The following is a 22,371-nucleotide window of genomic DNA, read 5'->3' on the forward strand; positions in this document are numbered from 1 at the left end:
AGTCTCCAAAAACCCAACCCCGTCCGCGAAGCGATATTTTATCTCAGACTTCAAGTTATGACTCCAGACCGCGCCAGACAACAGAACGCGTCTCGCTGTTGCGGATGGTTTCTGGTCACAGACTGTATCAGGTTGCTGGACTTTCTTTCTGCCTCTGTGTGTGAGCTTTTGCTCTAATGCGTAAAGATCTACTGGGATTTATAAAACGAAGTTAAGAACGCACCCTGGGCGCGCTCTTGAGTCAAAATGCATCTGCGTAGTTCTAATGATCTCGTACCATAGATGATATGCGTGCATACGGACGATTTTCCAACTAATACCAGGATTGTAACGGCTTAAAACCAAACTTTGTTCAAATCAGTGTCCAACTTTCTCCAGAGCCAACAGGTGCGCACTTGCACTGCGCAGTAGAGGCAGGTTTGAAGGCTCTGGAAAGGATTTGTTCTCATTCGGGTTAAAATTTCACTTTCTGCCGAAGGACTGATTATTAAGATTATGTGGATTTTACTCAACGTTTATCCTCCCCAAATGTGTCCAAAACAACACTGGTGTCCTGTAAACGACGCATGTGTGTGGTGATACAAACCACCCCGTCTACAGCGCTTCGTGATCGCCAACTACCACTCATCCAAATGATCCTTCCATTAATATTCCTTCTGGCATCGCTTCTCCAACAATATGGCACGGAGGCTGAATCGAGTCATGTCAGCAAATTTCACCTTCCAAGTGTAAAGGAGCAAAACGGTGAGTTTTGTTTGCGTTTTTCTGTCATTCAGCAAAGTTATGAAATTGAACGTAGACTTGTGAATTTTTCACACTCACACAAAAGGTTCTTTCTTACTGGACTTTCAGCCAAAAAAATGCACATGTGGATTTGCATGAATGGTTGCATTTAATTTAGTTCAAAGAGCATTGTCCATGAGAGGAAGTGCAAAATTACCTTTTACCTTTAAAGTATACCCGTGTGTGTGTTTTAGAGGGAAAACGCTCCTGAAATTCCACGTCCCCCGGGAGGAGTTTTTCTTCTGATCATAGAAAAGGCTCCATTCATTCAGCAGAAGTTGCTCCCGGCGATGTAATTGCCTTCCCCTCTGAACTGACAGCACTAAGTGCAGTAAAACTTAAATTTAGTTTTTCAGTGTTTAGTGTTACATTCTGGCACATGTAGTGGCATATCTATCTCTACTTGGATTGGTAAATAATTACCCTCTAATGATTTTTGCCATCATGGGTAATTAAACAACAAGGTTCTTTGTTTCTGTATGGAGTGGGAGTGTACACTGGCCACAGAGATATCTTTGGAACCTTTGAAAAATAGCAAAGGTTGTGCACAATTCTTTAACCCTTTACTCTGCCATGCACTAGCTTTTATACCTGACAGTTTTGACATTCACTTAGAGGCAACATCCTGCTCAAAATTAGCTTTTTAAAGTTTTCACATTTTAACGCAGAAGATCAATGATAATATGTCAGGACAAACTGTCAGCACAAATGTAAGCCAAATTAATCAGTTTGCTGAAAGTAGCTCTCCCTTATTTAGAATGTTTCCATTTCTGTGCATATGATTCTCTAAATGTGAGTTATGGGAGTTATCATGACTGGTTTTGATATTAACTAATGTACAAAAAGTCACACAAAAAGTCACTCTCCTACAGCTTTACCTTTTTGGAAGGTAGTTTGTTATTAAAGGCTGCTGAATCACACGCTAATCCATTAATAGTTTCATAATATCATAAATGAAATTAAGTAAGATTAGCCTATATTGATTAGCAGGAAATAATAACACTTACGTGACTACATGATTGGTCTACCTTCACTTCAGCAAATATTTTGCTAGAGAATAAAATTCCACTGTCAAAAGGTGTCACTTTTTTAAAGGCTTCCCTCTAAACAATTAGACAGTGATGCCAATTCTGGTGAAATTAAAAATGAAATTCAATCAATGATAAAAATGTTACAAAGCATAGAAGAAAAAAAATAGTATTGACATGTTTATATCTTGCAGATATTGCACTGGTCAAATTCAATTCATTACTAAGGCTTCTATAGCATGTAGTTTCGACTGGGGCTGCGTGAGAACATATAGCACTGACTTCACTACAGTAAGAGTCAGGGCTGGGAAATCAGAGCCTCCCATCGGGATCTCCAGGTTTAATCAGGACGACTGAGAAAGGAAAACAATAACGAAGAACGAGAGGGGACAAAGAAGGATGAGGGAGGTGATGGGGGAAAGGTGGGGGAAAAGATGTTAAACTGTCAAAGACGTCTTGAAAATAGTGGCCACACGTTGGTTGTGAGCAGAGCTGGCCTAGCCATCTATAACCTTTCCCTGGAGTGTCTGAGTGTTCACTGTTCTGCCTTGATTGCTGATGTTCTGTGAGACAATTTGATATCGATCTGACCGTGGGGACAGAGCCAGACCTGTCTGGCATGTTTAGTAGTTGTTGCCTGGAGAATTATAGTCTCCAGTCGAATTAAACTTGGCAGGTGGCTGTGAAGACTCACTGAGATATCAGAGGGGACCTTCTCTCATTGAGAACAAGCACTGTGCATGAGCATTTCCTTTTCTACCTTTTCCACCATTGCACATGTCATTTTCATGTGGTTGGCACATTAATAATGTTTCATATCCATTCACTCAGATAAAATGCCATTCTTAGACGTGATTGCTAGTTGCAGCATGAAAATGCTTCTTTGAATATAGAGTGAATAGGAACTTATAAAATCAACTGCCTCTAATGATAGAGTTTTTCTAAATAAACTAAATCAACACTGATGTCTAAAGGTTACATTATTTCTGATACATCAAATGATCCAATTTTAATTCTTAATCTTCCCATTTCTCACTGTGATTCCCTGCAGACTGCCCTCCTCACAAAAAGGATCTCATGTGTCGTATACTCCTCCAGGCAAACACAACCCATCATTATGAGTTTTTTCATCCTTACCCTGATCTTTTCTAACCCAACCGAGTGATGTTATTGCCTAAACCCAAACAGGACAAGTCCCCCAACTGAAATGATCATGACTGCTGTTTGTTCATACTTATGATTCATTCCTTTAAAGTACCACCCCTTCAAGCCACATGAAGGAAATACACCACTTATTGGTGTTTCCACATCAGCACGTATGTCATTGTGAAGTCTATCATTTAACAAGACACAAAGTTTACATACAGGGGAAGGAGGGATGGTTGGATGGAGCAAACAAGCTGGGCTTTCAACCACGGGCTGTTATGAGATGTTAGCTCAAGACCAACATGTGTTCCATCAGTGGAAAGACAACAGTTTACTGAAACACTTTTTTAATTTTCTGATTGGTTTTAGACATAGATATTACTATCATCGTTTGAGCAGAAAGATATATATTCTTTTTTACAACACAACTGTCACTTACATGGATGCCATTTTGCAGGTTGTCATGGTAATATGTGAAAAAAATTCACAAAGTCTTTTTTTATATCACTCTGTTACGGTGAAAAATCAAAACTACTGGATTAGGATTAGAAATTGATCATGGTTAGGAAAACCTTCTTTATACAACATGACATGGTTGGCAATGTTGTATAATTTTGATCCTGCACGCAGTTGCTCTTCTAAAAACAAGAACTAGAACTTGTATATTGATTGATTGTACAATATTCCATCCAGTCCCCTCGTTCTAACTTTTTATGAGGATTTTGTGTTTTATTTAAAGGAAAGACTTGAGAATGACTTGTGCTCCAATTTGGAAACATCCATATGAGATGTAATTCCTCCTGGCACTTGTAGGGGCTTTACTTTGCTGGATGCTGTTATGAATCATATTTAAGGGTATGGACAGGCAGCACATATGAATTGGAGGACTTGTAGGATCAGAGTCTTTTCTGCCTCTAATGTCATAACATACTGCTATTTATTCAGGCCCTCTTGGTATAATAAATCACCTCGATGAGAGCAATTATCCTCATATTTCAATGTGCTGGGTAAAAATTATAAAACTGTTCATTTCTGTATCATCATGCCCACCTGCCCAATTAACAAAGTGAATAATTTTTTTCATAGCAATCTTATCATAAACTTAAGCTACAGTTTTAGTGTGTAACTCTAACAAACAAGTTTTAGTATCTTTCCCAACCAGGAAATTGTGAAGGCTAAACATAACTCAGTAGTTATGATTCCTAAATCTAACCAAAGAAACTTGTGAAACCAAAGATTAAAGGGTTCACTCTCCAGGGCAGCAGCAAAGCACAGTAACAGACAGCTATTTGAATTTTACAACAATTTAATACCACTTATAACGTAAAACATAAGCACATACACACACACAGAAGAAAAAAAACATTATATCACTAGCCTGATAGTGGTTCCAAATACCTAATCTTGGAAGTTGTCGTTTTCTGATGAGTCCATCATGTTCAGGAAACAAGTTCAACAATTATTATCCCCAAAAAATGTCTGGCAATAACTCTACTCTCCATGGCAATACACACAATCCTGTGACAACCTCGAGTAATGGTCCATGTGTGCATGATGGATCTGTTGCACGGTCCCAACAATGGCCCTGAAAAAAATCTCCAATTGATGGCTGCAATCAAACAGTTGTTTTTCTTCACAGTAGGAGAAATAACCAAGTGACATGTTGCAAGTGTCTGAGTACCATGAGATCATCATCATCATCATCTGCTCTTCCTTTAACATTTTGTACACTATGTACACCACAGCTTCTTATTTTTGTCATGTTTTGTAAACTAGAAGATTAAACGTCTCCAATATAATAAAGATTTAGGTTAAGAGTAATTGAATTAAAACAAGAAAGTGACAGAATAGCTCTTATCAAGTGGTTTCAGACTTGATTGCCTGTTTCTAATTCTTGTGATTTTCTTTAACCTCACCTCCAGCCCCCTTATGAGGGTATTGTTGCTACATTTGCCATCAGTATCTGTATTATTATGGCCAATCTTTTAGCACACAAAAACCAAAAGATACCTTGTGTATATCTCAGATAAGCTTTGACAAATTGTTATATATTTGACACACTTGGTATGAGAATGGGTTGATTAGGACTTAATCTGAAATCTTGTTTTTTCTTCTCGAATTTTGAATATTGATAGCTAGCAGCTAGCTCACATCAGTTGATATTTTTACAGTAAAATAAGCTTCAGTGTTTGTTAGCCAGCATCTTCTTTATTTTTCTTCTGCTTTAGGTCCTAGTTAGTTTACCCACGGGATCATTTGTGCTTGAAGGAAGTAAACTTAAGGATGCATTTTTTTTTACAACAACTGACAACTTACTCTTGTCAGTACATCAGCAACAGCTAACAGCTCTCCCACAGCCGTGCAATACAATGACATGAGCCTTCAGATAGCTCCCCTCGCTTTTGCCCAGCCACATCTAGCATGCTGAAATTGATCACCATGCAGCCTCTGGGACCTAACATTGGAATTATCTATTATGACTTCATTCCAAAAGTAATGAGTTCAGAGGTTTCTTCAGAAATTCGACAGAAGAGTTCTGCTCTCCAAAATTGTAGGCTGGGGCATGTCCCTAATGAATATGCAAACCTACGCCTCAGCTCTGGTGTTAAAGGCCTCATCTGTGTAGTATTATCTTTTAACACGAGAACATGTAGGATCAGAGCTTGTGATGCGGGCAACATTATTCATCTCCATTCGTTATAATAAGTGATAAGTTATAAAGCTACAACATTTATAGTCCATTTGGCACTGGCAGTGAGGATATGAACTTAAGTCGATGATTACTCTCTAAGTGAACTGACTTTTATATAGAGTTAGACTTTAACCCTGTCTTCAAGTTTATTACCTAACAGTCTGTATAAACTTGTTTCATCATGTTGTGATGACTTTTCTTAATGTTATAGTGTTCACAGTCCCCATCGAACATTAGGCTGTAATTTGCTGTAAAGATGCCAGTTTGTAATATTACGCATTCAGCTGAAGACGCGTTTCAGTTTACCAATCACACAGGTCATCTCGCAGGACACCTCCTCTTATCACCTTGTCTGAGTTAAGTGGTTTCTCTTCTTTTTCCTGTGGAAAGCCATTGTTTTATCCTTACCTATCCCAGTCATCAGCACAGACTCAGATTTTCTCACCAAAATTTTCCCAGAGATATTTGTAGGAGATGAGGATTACCTGTGATATACCCACATATCCTCTGAGCGCCACTGGAGGAAGGTATGCACCCCACTAGACCTGCAAATGATCACAGAGGCTGCTGTTCACTAAAGATTATAAGATTAGGGGGAGGACTGGGGTTGGAAAGGTCACAGTCCTATGGGGAACATGTGCCGTGTACCACGTAAGCATACAGACAGAGACAGAGGTGCATTGTGCATTCATTAGATTATGATGTAGACAAATAAGACATTTCCAGTGGAGATTTTAAAAACAGGAAAGAGACTGGGTGGTCTCTTTATGAATTATGGCTGTTTCAGCTGTAATGGAAAGTACATTAACCTTTCTTCAAGATAGCTGAGAACAACTCACTTATAGAGTAGCAAAGAGAGAGGTGTTATTTTGGTCACAGGTCAAATCCTATTCATTTTTAGGTGACTGACGTCTTTATTGAGGACTAAAATTCTAAAGTACTTTCCCCTTTGGGTATAAACTCAAGGGAAGAGGTCAATCGCAACTCCAAAGTAGCATTTTGACAAGAAGCCTATAATAAAGTAATGTTTAAAACTTTGCTTTTTGTGAGCTGAAGCTGCAGACAAGTGATAAATGAAAGGAAATACCAGACTGATTTCATTAAGTTGTTGGCAAATTAAATGCCTAGTCATGTTAGATGATATCATTCTTAATGTTTTTTTTGTTTTCTATTTTAACACTATGTATTCTAAAGGATCTCACCATTATGTGTGTTATTTAATGCTACAAAATGATCCAAAAAAAATCCCTTTTAGTGTAATTTAGGCTGCCACATAGCCTGCAGAACAGCTTAATTTTGCCTTGGCAATGATACTACAAGTCACTAGAACTCTGGTGGAGAGATTAAGCACTACATTTTTAAATGTTATTACTTTAATACATTAAATTGTTGGTGGTGAGTCCTGTCTAACTTACTGGTTCAAAATCTCCCAATAGGGTTGAGATTTGGTGACTGAGAAAGCTATAGTTTATTATTCACATTACTTTCACATTCATCAAATCACTGAGTGACCCATTGTGTCTTATTGATATGGCCACTGTTGTTCAACCAGATGCAAGTCGACTTACTCTCAGGAAATAAGTATTTTATCATAAAGAATCTCTGTACTGATTTGTAGAGATCTCCCTTCTAAGTAGACAAATGAAGCCCAACCTTGCTTGCAAAATTACTCCCCATAGCATACCAGAGCCACCGGATCTCCTCACTGTAGGGGTCAAGGGTTGGGGGTTTTCCTTTAATTTGTCATCCGTCTGTAGATATTCTACTTTATAGGAACCAGATGCATTCCACCATTCAAATTAACCCCTTTCAATGTTGGGTTAGTGAGAAGTGCATTTACCAAATGGGTAGAGATTTTCTTTTCTAAATGAAGTGACAGAGCTTAAACCTAAAAAGACCATAACACAAAAGCTTTTTATCTTTAAATGATCATATCACTTCACTTCTTTGACAGGTTTTCAAGCTGCAACAAATAGTTATTCTTTTAGAATTGCAGACACTGTCTTCTCAAATTACAGTGCAATATAAGCTTACAAATTTATGATTTTTTTTTTATATCTCAGCCAACTGTTAAAATATCTGTTGTGCCAAGACCAAACACAGTGAGTTATATAGGGTTAAACCTCTTCTGCCAGAAGCTACAAATGTGTCCAGATGGCATACACATTTCTACTATGTTATTTTAAGTGGTTTCCTCCATAGTGCTTAACTCTATGTTTTAATTTAAAATTACAGTAAGGCTCTTAAACCAGTGAAACAAAACTAGCCTGCCTTGCAATCTCCATTCATTTTCTAACACAGGTCAGATGTTTCCTAAACCTGCTTCCCTGGGAAAGCTTGATTCTCTGAAAGTAATCTATACTTTGATGCTTGAATGAATGAGTGCAGCACTATGCAGTTAATCATTGTGGTGGGCAGTTCTATAGCAGCCCGTATGCTTGGCTGAATTAAACCCCCAAAGTAAATGGATGGCTTGCATGTTCATTGAACTTAACATGGCACAAAGAGGGCAACATGCGTAACTGTTGTCTAATGTTAACCATGTATACAAAGAGAAGTTCAATAAGTCCTATTTTCGCATTGGAGACAGTATATTTTTAAGGATTTTGGCTTCTTGTTCTTGTCTATCATGGATGCCACAAATGAAATCTGTGTCCATTTAAACATGAAACATTTAATGTAAGCACAAAAAAAGAGAATCCCTACAGATATTTTGGACTTGCAGTTTTTCAACAATAGCTGCACTTTTCAATTGAATAGAAGCAGGTCTATGTGTCTGGACAGAGGTAGATGTTCCCTTCAAACTCTCCTACCAGAGAAGGTGACCCTAAAGAACCGTATCAATGTTTTCCCTGTCAGCACTATTTGAACACGGAGTGCTGTATTTGGCAAGCAAAGCATGCCACTGCCCGCCTGCTGTTTGTCATTTCAGGCAGCCAGTGCACTGTCTATCCCAAGTCAAGGGAGTTTTCAAGGGATCTGGGTTAGAGGTTTAGTAGAATATAGTTTTTGCAGACACCCACTCTGTCTGTGCCTGGTTGTGTCAGAGTTTATCAAGTTCTGTGCAGTTGGGCAGCGCTTTGGAATAGCCTAAAAAAGTCTAATTGTCTAAAAAAGATAAGATGGGAAAATAGATAAAATGGTAATACTGGCAAATAGCATGAATGTGGTGACAGGTAATGCATAAAACAATGACCTAACAAGTCTGTTTAAAGAGTTTTGTTTGGTACATATTTTAGCAAGCAGCTTAGAAATCCAGAATGACATTACATTTACATCCTCAAAGTTACGAACTCGAAATTTCTTATTTCCTAATTCGTTTTCCTTTTAGTTTAGATCTAGAGATGTTGCAAGAAGAGAGCAGAAGTCAAGTTAATTTGTTTCTCTGATTGTTCTAGCAGTATGCTCTAACCACATATTTTCAATCCAGAACCAAGTAGTGTTGTGCCTAAACCTAACCAAATACTTTTAAGTCACTCTTACTAAAAAAACCAGCCTGGAAAATTAATCTGATCATTCCCTCATATGGACTCGTGAGTGAAAGACCATATTTATCTTAAACATATGGATAGGAAATAGGAAAGCTTGAATGAAACTGAAAGTTGAAACTGAAATTTTTAGGTTAAAAAAGTTCTATGAAATCTTTTTCTTTTCTCAAATTTAATGGCACCTTCCCCTGATCTTGAAAGGTTGAAAAGGTTGAAAGAAATGAAGAAATATCTATGATAGTTTAGGTAGTTGCACTTGTTGCTCTCCATTTTGTATGAATAAACTTAAACTGTATGAATATAGAGATCAAGGTGCTGGTGAGGAAACAGACTCATGCTCTGCAAACATTGCCAGGCTAATGTTATTTCTGAATAACATTTTCAGTGTATCAAGCTGTTTCTCATCTTCAGGTTTTTTATCTGCTCAGTGTATGTAATGGTCATAGTGTCCTGCCTCCGTCTGCTGCCCTCAAATAAGAACCAAATTTTCTGAAATATCATCCCTTTGCAGATAAGGATTGTAAGTATGTTACACCATCAGCTTGTAAGTATCATTTCAAAATCTAATTTAATCAGTCCTTGTAAATGCTTGTTTTGGCAGTTGCACATTTACTGGTTTGATATTCTTATATTACTCTTTCACACCCTAAATGTGTTAGCTAATTGTTCTGCCATGTTTTTTTTCCTTATCTCTAGAATTAAATTACCCAGATTGTATAGCAATTTTGCTGCCTTTGAGAAACAACTTGCTGAACGTTATCAGCAGGTTTGGCAGAATGCCTCAAGTAGTTACAGCATAACTATCTGGTGCAGAGCAAAACAGCAACAAATGAAAAGGGCTGAACAAAGACTAGAACAATTAAAAATGAAGTGTATGCCTATGAGACTACCAGAGCGAAAATAAAAAAAGGACAGTTTTTGAATTTCAACTGCTTAAATAAGTGCTGGTATTGCATGAAGGGTGGCGTATATGTCCGCTTAGTCAAAATTTGTTGTAAGAGAAAATATCTGCAATTCATTGTGAATGAGCATTGTGTGCTTTGTCTGCTTTATTTTCTCTCAGTGTGTGGATTGTCTCCTGCCTTCCTTTCTGCGTACACAGATTTAATTGGTTTGAAAACATGCAAAATGAGGAAAGCTTATTTTTCCACAGTTGTTGGGGAAGAACTTCAGGGTCATAAAAGTGTGTAAGATATTCACTCTAAAACAGAAGTCTCTCTTTAAGTACATATATCGATCAATTTGATGCTGTGAAGACTTCAAACAAGACTGCCAATATGGTTCTGGCTTTACAGCTGAGACTTCCTGTAAGCACAGGTGTTCTTAGGGAACAGTGATTTCAGGTGGACTAAAAATCTTGGCAGTGACGTTACGGCCTGTGCTGGGCATGCTATTTGGCTGATGTGATCATTTCCTAACAGAAAAAGATCCTGTAATGGATCTACTATTTGTCTAAAAAATAGCAGCCACTTGGTTTCATCAGCATCATATTGCATTTGCCAGACATTGAAATGAAAAAAATGTGGAGATCACTGCTACGTCTGTTATGATAGTGTAAGACTTGGCCTCACATGACATTACTTAAAATATAACCAGAGCATAACAAAACAAATTAGACAAATTAGACTTAGGTCTGATTTTTCCTTAGCAAATGCATCATCCTTAATCAACCACTTACTTTAGGTCAATTGACAACAGATTACTAGATGCTGTTGATGAAGCCATTAGATGCCTCAATGGTGGTAGGCTACTGATGATTAAGAATTTTATAATTTTTTGCTCAGGGGGAGCAAAACCCCAAATAATCATTATAATAAGACCTGTGACACCGATAGATATTGCACTTTTTTTGACAATCATAGATAATTGAGAGATGGAGAAAGTCTCAAAACTTGAGAGGTCATAGTTTGTAGACCCAATACTGGCACAAAGACACTCAGTTGTCGACTTTAGCATGTCTCGCTTGCTCCTCATTATGATTTGAAGGGTCCATCATGTGTAAAACTTAGCCACTTGGTTCATCTGATGCAGCAGAGATATTTCACAGCTATCAAGCACCATCATTAAGCGGCTAATTTTAGAAAGCAGCACTAAAAGTTAGTGATCTGTGAACAGCTTCATATAGTTTAGAGTACACATACACACAGAGCAGAACAGAATCAGTTTCAGCAGTAAATATGAGAATGAAGAACGTCTGTGTGTTAGTTGCAGGCTCGGGTTAAGGAGCTGAGTGCTTCTTGGAATGGGCATTAACTAAAGGTATAAATTTAAAACCATGTCTCATATTCTGCGATCATAAAAATGACCTAATGTACTCTTGTTCAATCAGATGGTAACAGATTGATAATTTATGATATAGTGTTGATGGTGTTTGTAAAAACCTGGCGTGTTTTGTCCTGCTTATTCTGCCAAATGTTGTTTGACAATCAATAACTGCACCTGACATTATTAGTGACGTTAAATCTCACCAATGTGTGCTGCTTTCAATGAAATCTTCATTTTCCACGAAATGGTGGAATTTTTTTCCAAGTCTAATTTCCATACTTTAAAACATTTTTACGGTTAATTTACTGCTTTGTTTCTGTGTCTTTGTTTTGTACAGTATTGGTAAGTTAGTTCCTTTTGTGCTTAATCATTGTGTGCATATATCTGACAAGGATAAGAACTGAGAGAGACATTCTTCCCTTTTTACTTGATCTACTAACCAACTTATAGAATCAGTATTGAAATAAATTATTAGGTTAACATTCAGATAGATGATGAATGTACATTCTATGCAGCATGATCATGTACTTCACATCAGTGGCTCTATTGGACTACTTGACTTGCTGAAACTCATTTATGCAAAGCCGAATTGATGTACTGTCAGCTACTTCTTTTCAAAACCAGTTTTCTCCATGTGCTGCTCATGTGGCATGCCCTGATGGAGCAGCTTCTCTTTAAATGTAATCCCACAAAATTTATGTGGGTACATTTCTCTAGCTTTCAGTTCTCGTTACCTGACATACTTATAATACAAACTCACATGTCATGCATGCCAATAGAAATCAAGCCACTACTGTGTCTTCTTTATGTGCCACTTCTTTATGTGACATGAAATATCCCAGCTGTGGTGCATTTAGGGGCAGAAAAAAAAAACACACCTGTCACTGTAATCACCGGCTCTGCACCGTCTCATACTGGCTGGATTATGTCACCTAGCACATGGTGAGATGTGATATACGATGCTATGCCAGTGGCATACATAGCCAGTAACCCAATAACATACACTATTTTGAGAATGTATGGCTTTCCCCAACTCACAAATAGGTTTTCAATGCATGCTGGATACGCTCTGCCACAGCATGCTTACACTTGGATCCCCTTGAGAGGGTATCCATTTCTATAGCCAACTGGAATAAAAATGCACATTAGCTATTAGACCTTATGACTGACTGGAATGATTTTGCCAACTGTGTGTGCATGTATGTGTGTTGCTGTCTGCATGCAGAGCAAGACCTTCAGCATTTGCTGTTTAATAAAATTTAATTATATTAATTTTCATGTCACTACTCTACAACAGGGCTGTTACATGGTTCTGGAAATTGTTTTGTCTTTGACTAATTTAGTCTAGCATTTCATTAGAATATAATGCTCACAAAACAAAAAATGGTCAAATGACAAAGTTGCAAAGGAGAACATGTGCTGATATCTTTAAACTTATTTAAATTAATTTTCGAAAGCATAAAACATAACACTACAGGATACATCATATCCTACTGTTTTGCTTGGCCTGTTTTATTCCAGTCAGTTGCACACTGGATAAACTTGTGAGGAATATATGATACTCTGTCACTTTATTGTATCCAGAAGAGCTGCTGTCCTTGTACAATTTGAAAAATGTTGGCAACATTGATTGACTTACTGGAAGAATGCACTTTATTCATTCAACCCCTCTTTCCCTTCCAGTAAGTCAGTAGAGATGCCAATTTTTTTTTTCCCATTTGGTTTTGTTACTTGGAATCTAGATGACTGTTGAAGTAGCTACACTGTCTCTATGTCCTTGTGCCATCTGTCTTTGTTTACCAAACATCTCTGTTTTCTTACATTGCAATGCTAAATGCCAGTAAATTAATTGTATTTTTGGATTAAAAGGGAGTGCGGTTCTTCTTGTTGTGGTTAAGTGATTGGTGCAGAGATGTTGCCTGGCTCCATATTTGAGGCAAACAAGAAATGACAAATTCAGTTAAGTGGTTGAAAATTATCTGCAATTACACTAATTATCTAATCAAAATATGTCAATAATCATAGCAATGGAAGTAATGTAATATAAGCCATTTGGTCGATTATTTTCTGTCTCCACTAAAGCACAATACACTTCTCTCATACACTCTGTAGTGTTTACTGTAGCTGGAGAGTATGCATTGTGACCACATTGTTCAAAATCAAATTCTGCAGGATGTGGCATTTCCCCCAGCAGTAGATTTTGACCTCATAGCCAGAAAAGCACAGATATAACTAATAATCTCAATTATAGATGTATTCCAGCTAGGTGTGTCTTATGTGAGCTGTGACAGAGTGCCAGAATGTAGTGTAACCCACTTGTCCTAGTATATGGAGATCGATAACTGATAAGTCAATCTAACCACAGGGAGTAAGGTGGGCTTATTGTTTGTGGTGACACAGCAAAGTGTTACACTGGGAGACATGGAAGCAGATACAAAGGGGTTAACATAAATCCTCAAAAGGACTTGAAATATACATGACCATTACAGGCCTTTGATCTTGACTACTGTTAAAGATAGTGTTGTGGGTCTGGAATGAGTGTCCGGGTGATAATTTATATGACATATTCTGGGCAGTTTGCCACTCCAGTTAGTGATGGAAAGGGTAAACTAAAGAAAAACTTCAGGAAGGGTAAACTATATCATTCTTGTTTCATCTTTGGCAAATTTGCTGTTTGTAAAAGTGGTGGTTTCTCATCTTTTTTTACCTGTCATATAGCACTTTTGTGATTATGTGAATAAATATACTGGCAAGAGTTTTGTTTTTGTTTTTTTTACTCAGTCATGAAATAGATATTTTATAGAGTTCTATTTCCAGTATTTACCCAGTGACAAGGGAGGAATAAACATTTAATGTCATACATTAACTAGTCGGATTAAATTATTCCATTTATTAATTTTTTTACAGTTATTAAATTATTACGGCATATATATATGTACCATATGTAGATTCTTCTCCCAGAAAACAGATATCCATTCAACCTGTATTCAGTGATTACAATATATACATGTACTGTTTGTAGATTCTTCAACCAGAAAAATAGAGGCAGATGAATTAATTCATCCAAACTTTAAGCCCTACATACATTAAGTCATAGAGGACTCACTTACATTTAAGTCAAGACAAGAAATAAAATATTATTCTAAACACACACAAAACAGAAACTTGAATAAGAAGGACAATGAACATTTTAAACAGACCATTTAAAAGACAGCCAGAAAATGATGAAGGCAAGAGCAATTAGAGCTATTAAAAATTAAAGTGAGTGAATTGACTAAAACAAGAACAGCTGCAACTGAATTATGACAAAATTTAAAAAAGTAAATTGCCCTGCACATTGAATGAATCAAACTTTGGATTGCTTTGCATGTAACATTTTAAAACCATGCAAAACAACTTGATTTTACAACTTGTTTTTCTACTAGACGCTTTCTAGTTTTACTTCCCTACATTACAGAGGGAACATACTTTTTGTTTCACCAAATACACATTTATCAAGTAACTTTACAAACTAGTGTATTTGCATACAGCTGATTTCATATCAAGTACAACTGATCAGACAGATAATCAATACACGTGAGCTCGTAACTGTCATCGCTGAAGTAATTTTTTATTTTAAAAAACATTGCACTTTAAAAGCTTATGAGCACCTTCATGCTCTTTTATGTTGCGACAAAAAGAAAACCTCTGACACTTTACTTGAAATAAACATATCAAAATTATGGTACATATTTCTATACTCCAAACTCCCCTCAAATTGTCAAAATTTGAAACCATCTCTTTTCTCTTTTGGTAACTCAGTGATAAACAGAGAACATTCAGAACATTTAGTCTACCAATGACGACTATGCTCCAACAGCATGAAGGACACCTGAATAACTAATGCTGAGAGAATAAAATTAGGCAACAAACTGACTAGGTACTAGGCACCCTTCCTCCTCCTCCTCCTCCTTGCACATCTTACATCTGTTCAGCTGCCTCTAATTAGGACTTTTATAGACAACAACATAAAAATGGCCCGGAACCACAACAACTAATGAGACACCAATGACAAGCCAGATCTTCCATGCTCAGCTCCATTTGTCAAAATCAATCTTTCATTTTCAGCCCTGACAGCCAACGTTTGTTCAACACTTTGTCTCGCTGCACACCTGTTGACAGGCTTTAGTGGAGGTTTGAAGTGGGTCACTGAGCTAGCTTGTTTCTCTTTTTTTCCTTTGGGATAGCTTGGAGCATCTGATTTAGGGGCCTGTTGGTGATTGATATTCTCACACAGGGCACAGATGTGTTATGTTGTTTTTTTGATGACAACAGATCTAGATAAAAGCGTCACTGATGTTGCAGCTAAATGCTTTGTGTTTTCACATATTCTCCTATATTTCAAATAATGCATTCAATGTTTCTATTTATCTGATTTATGTATAAGCCTAAAAACAGAAGGAAGTGTAAATTAGCCCATACTGACTTTAAAAAAATAATCAAACAGGTGACAACAGGTGACACAAAAAATTAACTTAATTTTCAAGATATTTGTTGCTATAACCCTGAATTGACAGATTAGTTAGTCATTGTACGACCTTATAAACCTTTTATTCAGTGCTGTGGCAATTACAAATTATATTTATTATTATTTCCAAATTATAAAAAGTAATCCATTGTAATGTTGGGTGGTGTGCGGTGCGTGGCGTGATGAAGGTAGGACCCAGATACAGATATTTCAAAACAAAAACATGTTTAATTTCAAAATAAATTCTGAATTCCTTAGCCAGAATTCCAAAAAACCTATGATATCACTAAGAAAAAACTTACAAAACAAAACCTGGCTATGACTGTGAAAACCTGACAAAGACAAACCTGAAACACAGCATGAGTGACGGTGACGATCTGGCACTGAACATGAAAAAACCTGGGGGCTCAATACTGTGGGGAGGTGATTGGTGAGTGAAAGCAGCTGAGGGGGGAAACACAGGTGATGTGGGTGAAGCTGATGGCAGAGCAGAGGAAACTGAGAAAAGCATGGCAATAGGCAGTACTAGAGCTTTGTAAGGCTCAGTCATCTGTTCTAACATTCAAATGGTTATGTATGATAACTGATGTGAATAAGTGCCAGAATCACCATTAGAAATCAGCCAAGCAGCACATGACCAATAAGATTATATGTGATATGATTTGAAGTTTAATGATGCTTTGTTCAGTGTTTCAAAGGTGAGATATGGATTTTAGCTGTGTACTCTCAGCTCTAATTTATGTTTCAGGGATAAGTATTGCATCAAACAGCAAGGCTATGTTTGGAGGCAAATGGACCTTGGTAACTGAGGGGCTTTTTTATTAGCAGTCAAAGTGAGTCAGAGAGAAGTGCTGGGAGGTATTTCATCAGGCTCAATGACCTGTGTGGATAATAAACAGTCAAATTGGATGCTAAGTGTTTACATTTTCTATTTATCTGTAATTTCTTAAACCATTTCCCAAGTAAGCACATAAATGTGGGACTCACTGAGTTCAGTGACTTAACAGCAGTCGTCAGTAGATGGTAGTCATTGTGAAATATCTGTGCAGCAGTATCCAAGGGTGTCTGAAGGGTAACAAGAGTTACATCCAGTTCCGCGATGAAGGACACTTACACCTAAGTACATCCCCTAAGTTCAATAAAGAACTAATTATTTCATGAGCTGCAACATGTAGATGGAAATTTTACTGAATGTGAGTCATTCAAACACATTCATGTTCCCTTTTTAATTACAACTGCAGATGATGTAATCCGTGAATGTGCTTACTGTACATGAAAGGAATTTTATCTAAATATTATTTTATCAGCCTTCATAATTTCAACAGTTTTCTGCATTTGAGAGAACAGCCTTACTCTGTGACTCAGCAGTTTTTCTCTTTTATCGTATTGCCGTTGAAATTGCTGTTTTTTCCCCGATGATCAAAAAACAAAACAACCAAAAAAAAAAGCTATAATTGATAACATTTTTATATGTGACCTTGCAATAACATACTCAGTTGTGATATCCCCAGCCAGGATTGTAGCATCTCTGTTGTGGCAATTTTCTAGAACACAGCTTGATCTCTTCCCAGCTAATCCTGCGTAAACTTGGAATAGTCAAGTCTAACTGATAAGTTGACTTTATGTATAATTTATACAATACCCCGAAGCACTCCAGTCATTACAAGACATTATTCAGAACAGCAGAACCATTTAGCAAAACTTAAAGATCCTGTTTACTTTTTCATCCGACAATGTTTTTTATAATAATAGTACATTATAGTAGCTTATTTGAATGATTTTGACATATTTGGGTTTTACTAAAGTGTGGCACAAAGAGAGCATTTTGTCCAAATTTCTATAAATCACCCAAAAGTTTGAGAAACAAACTGTAAATATTGAAAGAGCCAATGCAATACTTGAATGACCTCTTACAATTCCCATATTTAAAGACTGCTAAGATTAACCATAAAGTGGAAAAGAGAGCAGAACACATTCTCTTCTCACTCACATTTCCCTTAGGGATTTCACCACAAATCCTTAAGGAACCCTTGAATCATTGGATCCATAGTGAACTACGCTATGAATGTGGGAATTAACCTGGAGAATTTAAGTCTATGCCCTTGCCTGCAGACAATTCCCCTCAGAAACATCAATTTTCCCATTTTCTAATCCTCAAATTGCTTCTCATGTCAGCTCTGAAAGTCCTCCTACATACTTGCTTGGTTTAGGAAATCCAGCCCCTTGGCAAGTTGCTGAGGCTGTTAGCACAGATACCATTGTTTTGAGTTTGGGGATATGTCCTTGGTTAATGTATTATGGAAAGCCGTGGACTGACTGTTAAATTACTAGTAAAGTAAGCTTTTGAGAAGACATATGTTTGTCTTATGTAGGAATTTTTGAGCAACATGCTTCTCTCCTCTTTTCAGCAACTTTGACTGTGGCCGGTAACAACAGGCTTGTATTTGCAGGAGCAAGGGCAGGATGTTACAGGAAAAGAGTAGTTGCACACAGCAAGCCCTCCTTTGGTAAATATAGGTTAAAAGTTATATACTTTCATTACATTGCACTCAGGACTGCAGCCCATCTGCTCAAACCAAAAGATGAAGAAGCCTTCATCAGATGGCAGTAATTAGACCTGCTTTAAGAAATCAATCTGTACCTCGAGGCAGAGTAAAAAAACAGAGTTTCACTTTTAAATGTATTCTCTCCTTTTTGAAAGCTTTGAAACTGCTATACAATAATCTTGCCATTGTTTTGGTTTAGACTCACTTGCCTCAGGTGCAATAAAGGGTACTAAGATGGTATGTTTGCCAAGTAAATTATATGATTTTTTTAAATTCAAGAGAGAGATTGTGTCTTGTGATTGTCTACAGTAAAGTTCTGTCTGCAATGTTTAGTTTTTAAGGGCCATAAAAGACCCAGACTTATTCAAGATACAATTGTAGTAATGGGACAGGAAGGTGTATCAGGAAAGCAAACAATGTACACGTGTGTGTTCTGGAATCAGTCCTGAGATCATTATCGATCTTTTCCGATCCCTTCTTTTTGTCATTTCTGTCTTTGAGGCAAGGATATACAAAGTATTTTTGATCACCTGTCAATCCTCATCTATGTAGAATTAAAAAAAAATGGATCTTTGATCAGTCCTAATTACAGTGTTTAGATCCTGTATGGCAAAACTGTGCTCCAGTCTGTTGTGCCACAGATCAAACTGTAATTTTCTCCAAATATCCAGCTGTCCAGCTTACAGATGTGACTACAAAGCAGCAGAGGAGCTGCCATCCACAGCTGTGAGGAGAAGTTTAAAAAAGACATGGTAAATCTGTCAACGCCTGGTTTCTAGCCAGAAGCCGAGGTTTGGCCCGTGTCCAAGTGTTTGTGTGAGACATTTCACAGCCTTTTTACTTTTCTGACTTCGTTTTTGTCGTTATTATCCATCCGCTTAACAGAAATTGTTTTTTTTATTCTTCATTAACTTTGATTTTGATATTTGACAGCTGGGTTTATATTAATGCTTGGATTAAGTGTAATTTTCGAGATTTAGAGGATTTTTCACTGCTCTAACTTGTGTGATCATACAACGAAACAATATGAATGCTGTGGAAGCTGTTTGTATTGAGATGTGTTTATTCTTAAATTAATTTATTGATTTCAACATAATTTTCTAAAGTTTATGGTAGTTATTGTATTCATATACTCTTTGTATACATGTATTCTTTTAATGTTCATTTTCAACAATTTAGAAATCTCTGTGTACTTTACTGATTTCCAAGCTGATATCATGCCTTAATCCAGGCTTAGGGGCTCAGACTCTGAATCCCAGAGGGTCAACACAAATAGACGGCTGTAGTGAAAAGACTGACACTCAATCTTACATTTTCCGGATGCCAAACACAACTGTGGGCACTAATTAGAGGCTAAGAAAATCATTGAGGGGTGGGGAACCATTGTAATATGAGTAGAGGCTGCTGTGTGGTGGCGAGTTTCAGTCACTCTGCTGGATGGACTAAAACCCTGGGGGTCTGAAAGACATCAGTTTAGCTTTGGTGTGTCTGCCTTTTACACAGCATCACATGTGCTTGCAAACTACTGTGCCTTCACTATCATTAACTGCTTGCAGCTGTGGCTTTGGAAAACCTTATCACAATGTGTAATAATTTCTCAGATAACATTTTGTACATTGCATTACGAATATGTTTCATTGCTGCTCTGGAAGTTAAAGTTCTCAATGGCTCGAGGGCTCCTTGTTATTTTTAAATTACCATTAGTAAGTTTATTTTTGTGGAACTTTGGAAGCCACTTTGTATTTTAAGTGATATTAAGTTACTGTAAACTGAGATTAATGTTTAATTTTGTCCCATAAACATAATTGCTATGTTTTTAGATGCAGCAAGACAAGAATGTTTACATTTTGTTTTTTCAACTTTCAACAATCAACTTCTTCTAGCATTTTGATATTCATATTAGTCTTTATATGAGACCTCAACCAAACTTTATATAAACATTTTTCTGTCTTTATGAAATTGAACAAATAACACAAATTCAAGATCTTTCATCAGTTTGATATGATATGGCTGATTACAGTGTCCCATGCACTGCAAATAAGACACACTTTATGCTTAGCAGTTGAACCTTGTGTGAGAAAACTGTAGATGGATTGTGACATGCATCTCGACTCACACGCGCTCACACAGTGGTATCAGGTTGGGCCATGTGATATGATCTGCAGATGTTTTGTTGTGCCTCTGCAGCAGGTGTTAGCAGACGTCCCACCTCTCAACTTGGTCTGGGCGACCTCATGGTTAGAAGAGGGATCGCTGTTCACTCAGATGACCTCTCTATGCAATAGCCCTGCTTGAAATGATCTGCCCCTGCAAAACTGTTACTAAGCAGGTCAGCACCCCCCTACCCCCACTCACTCCCCATGCCTCCATCTAGGATTACTGCTGTGGCCTCCCTGAAAGTAGAGCACCATAAAAATGGAGGTGGATCAACAAAGTATTGCATTTTTTTTCTCTAGGAACCTAGAGAGGATTAGATTTTTTTTGCACTTGACCCCTCACTTGAAATGCTTTCATGGGTCAAAATGATCCATCTCAAGATGACATAGGTTGAATTTAGGAGGTTAGAAAAAAGAGGAGTCACACCTAAGCTAAACCACCAACCCTTTGGTGTGGTGTTTTATAATCCTTCCCTAATTGTTCACAAGTCTCAGTAACCTCCCAGTCATCATTTTAGTACTCCCTGAAAATTGTAACCTACTGTCTCATCACACAGACTGCCCTCACACCTATCCATCCATCCATCCATCCATCCATGCATTTTCTATACCCGCCTAATCCAATTCAGGGTCTCTGGGGTGGTGCTGGTGCCTACCCAATTGCCATTGGGCGAGAGGCAGAGTACACCCTGGACAAGTCACCAAACCATCACAGGGACTCACAAGACAAATAACCATGCATGCTCACACTCATTCCTAGGGTCAATTTAGAGTCACCAATTAACCTAACATGCATGTTTTTTGCGCAGTGGGAGGAAGACAGAGTATCCTCACACCTATGTTTCTTTTTTATTTGTAATGTCATTTTCACTTGTTGAACTGCTGAGAATGTAGTATTTTGGGGTTCAGAAAAAATTTGAACATATGAAATGTTTACTGTACACTGACTATGTTTTGTGTCATGAAGCCTTTATTATTATTATTATTATTATTATTATTATTATTATTATGGTTTTGTTGCATTTATAAGTGAATTTATTGGTGAGCCCTGATGGCGAGTTTAGGGGCCTAGATGCTTCTGCATGTCTGGTAGCTGTGTATCTAAACCCATCATGACACATTTGGCATTGCATTTGTCAAAACACATATAGAATAATATTAAACAGAATTATGTGATTTTAAAAATAATCTAATTAAATTAGAATAGCCACAAAGAAAATTGTACATTTCACATCATTTTCATGTAAATTGATTTTATTTTTTGGAGAAAGAAAAAAAGAATCCCATGTTATTTCCCAGTGTGAGTATGTACAATTCTGACTCTTCAGCAGGTTCAGCATTAGTAGCTGTTAATAAACATATTGAATGATGTTATGTATGAAATTTCTGATGACCTCTTATATTGTATCTTATATATTGTATACACACACACCAAGCTGATATTAACAGACATGTCATTCCCATGGTATGTAGTGTCTGACTCACTGGACTACAGAGACCAAAGTAATATTACTTATTTGTATTTACTTTGCACTGAAAAGTTGTTGTTTCTTCTGCAGAGGAGTGTATACAGTCCTTTGTTTTTACCTTTATTTCAGCACAATTTGGGGGCATTCTTTGTGTCAGACATGTTACACTCCTGTTTCATGTACAGGAACATACGTCTGGCAGATCAAATGGCTATGGAACGGTCCCATGTAGCCAAATTATTTTTCTAATGGTATAAAAGGTTCCCATGGCGTGTTTCAGCTCCCTTTTTG

At 37.2% G+C, this 22,371-nt stretch overlaps 1 protein-coding gene across 1 annotated transcript in view; it reads left to right on the forward strand.

Annotated features, from left to right (window-relative positions):
- The window catches only part of pdgfc (platelet derived growth factor c), a 45,990-nt gene continuing 23,619 nt past the window's right edge, over window positions 1–22,371 (forward strand). The window contains exon 1 of the mRNA XM_072395244.1: window positions 1–744. Coding sequence (XP_072251345.1) covers window positions 567–744 — 178 coding nt within the window. The 5' untranslated portion in view covers window positions 1–566. The remainder of the gene's footprint in view (window positions 745–22,371) is intronic.

This window comes from Leuresthes tenuis, unplaced genomic scaffold, assembly GCF_036924035.1.
Source record: "Leuresthes tenuis unplaced genomic scaffold, fLeuTen1.0.hap1 SCAF_11, whole genome shotgun sequence".
Taxonomy (NCBI): Eukaryota; Metazoa; Chordata; class Actinopteri; order Atheriniformes; family Atherinopsidae; genus Leuresthes; species Leuresthes tenuis.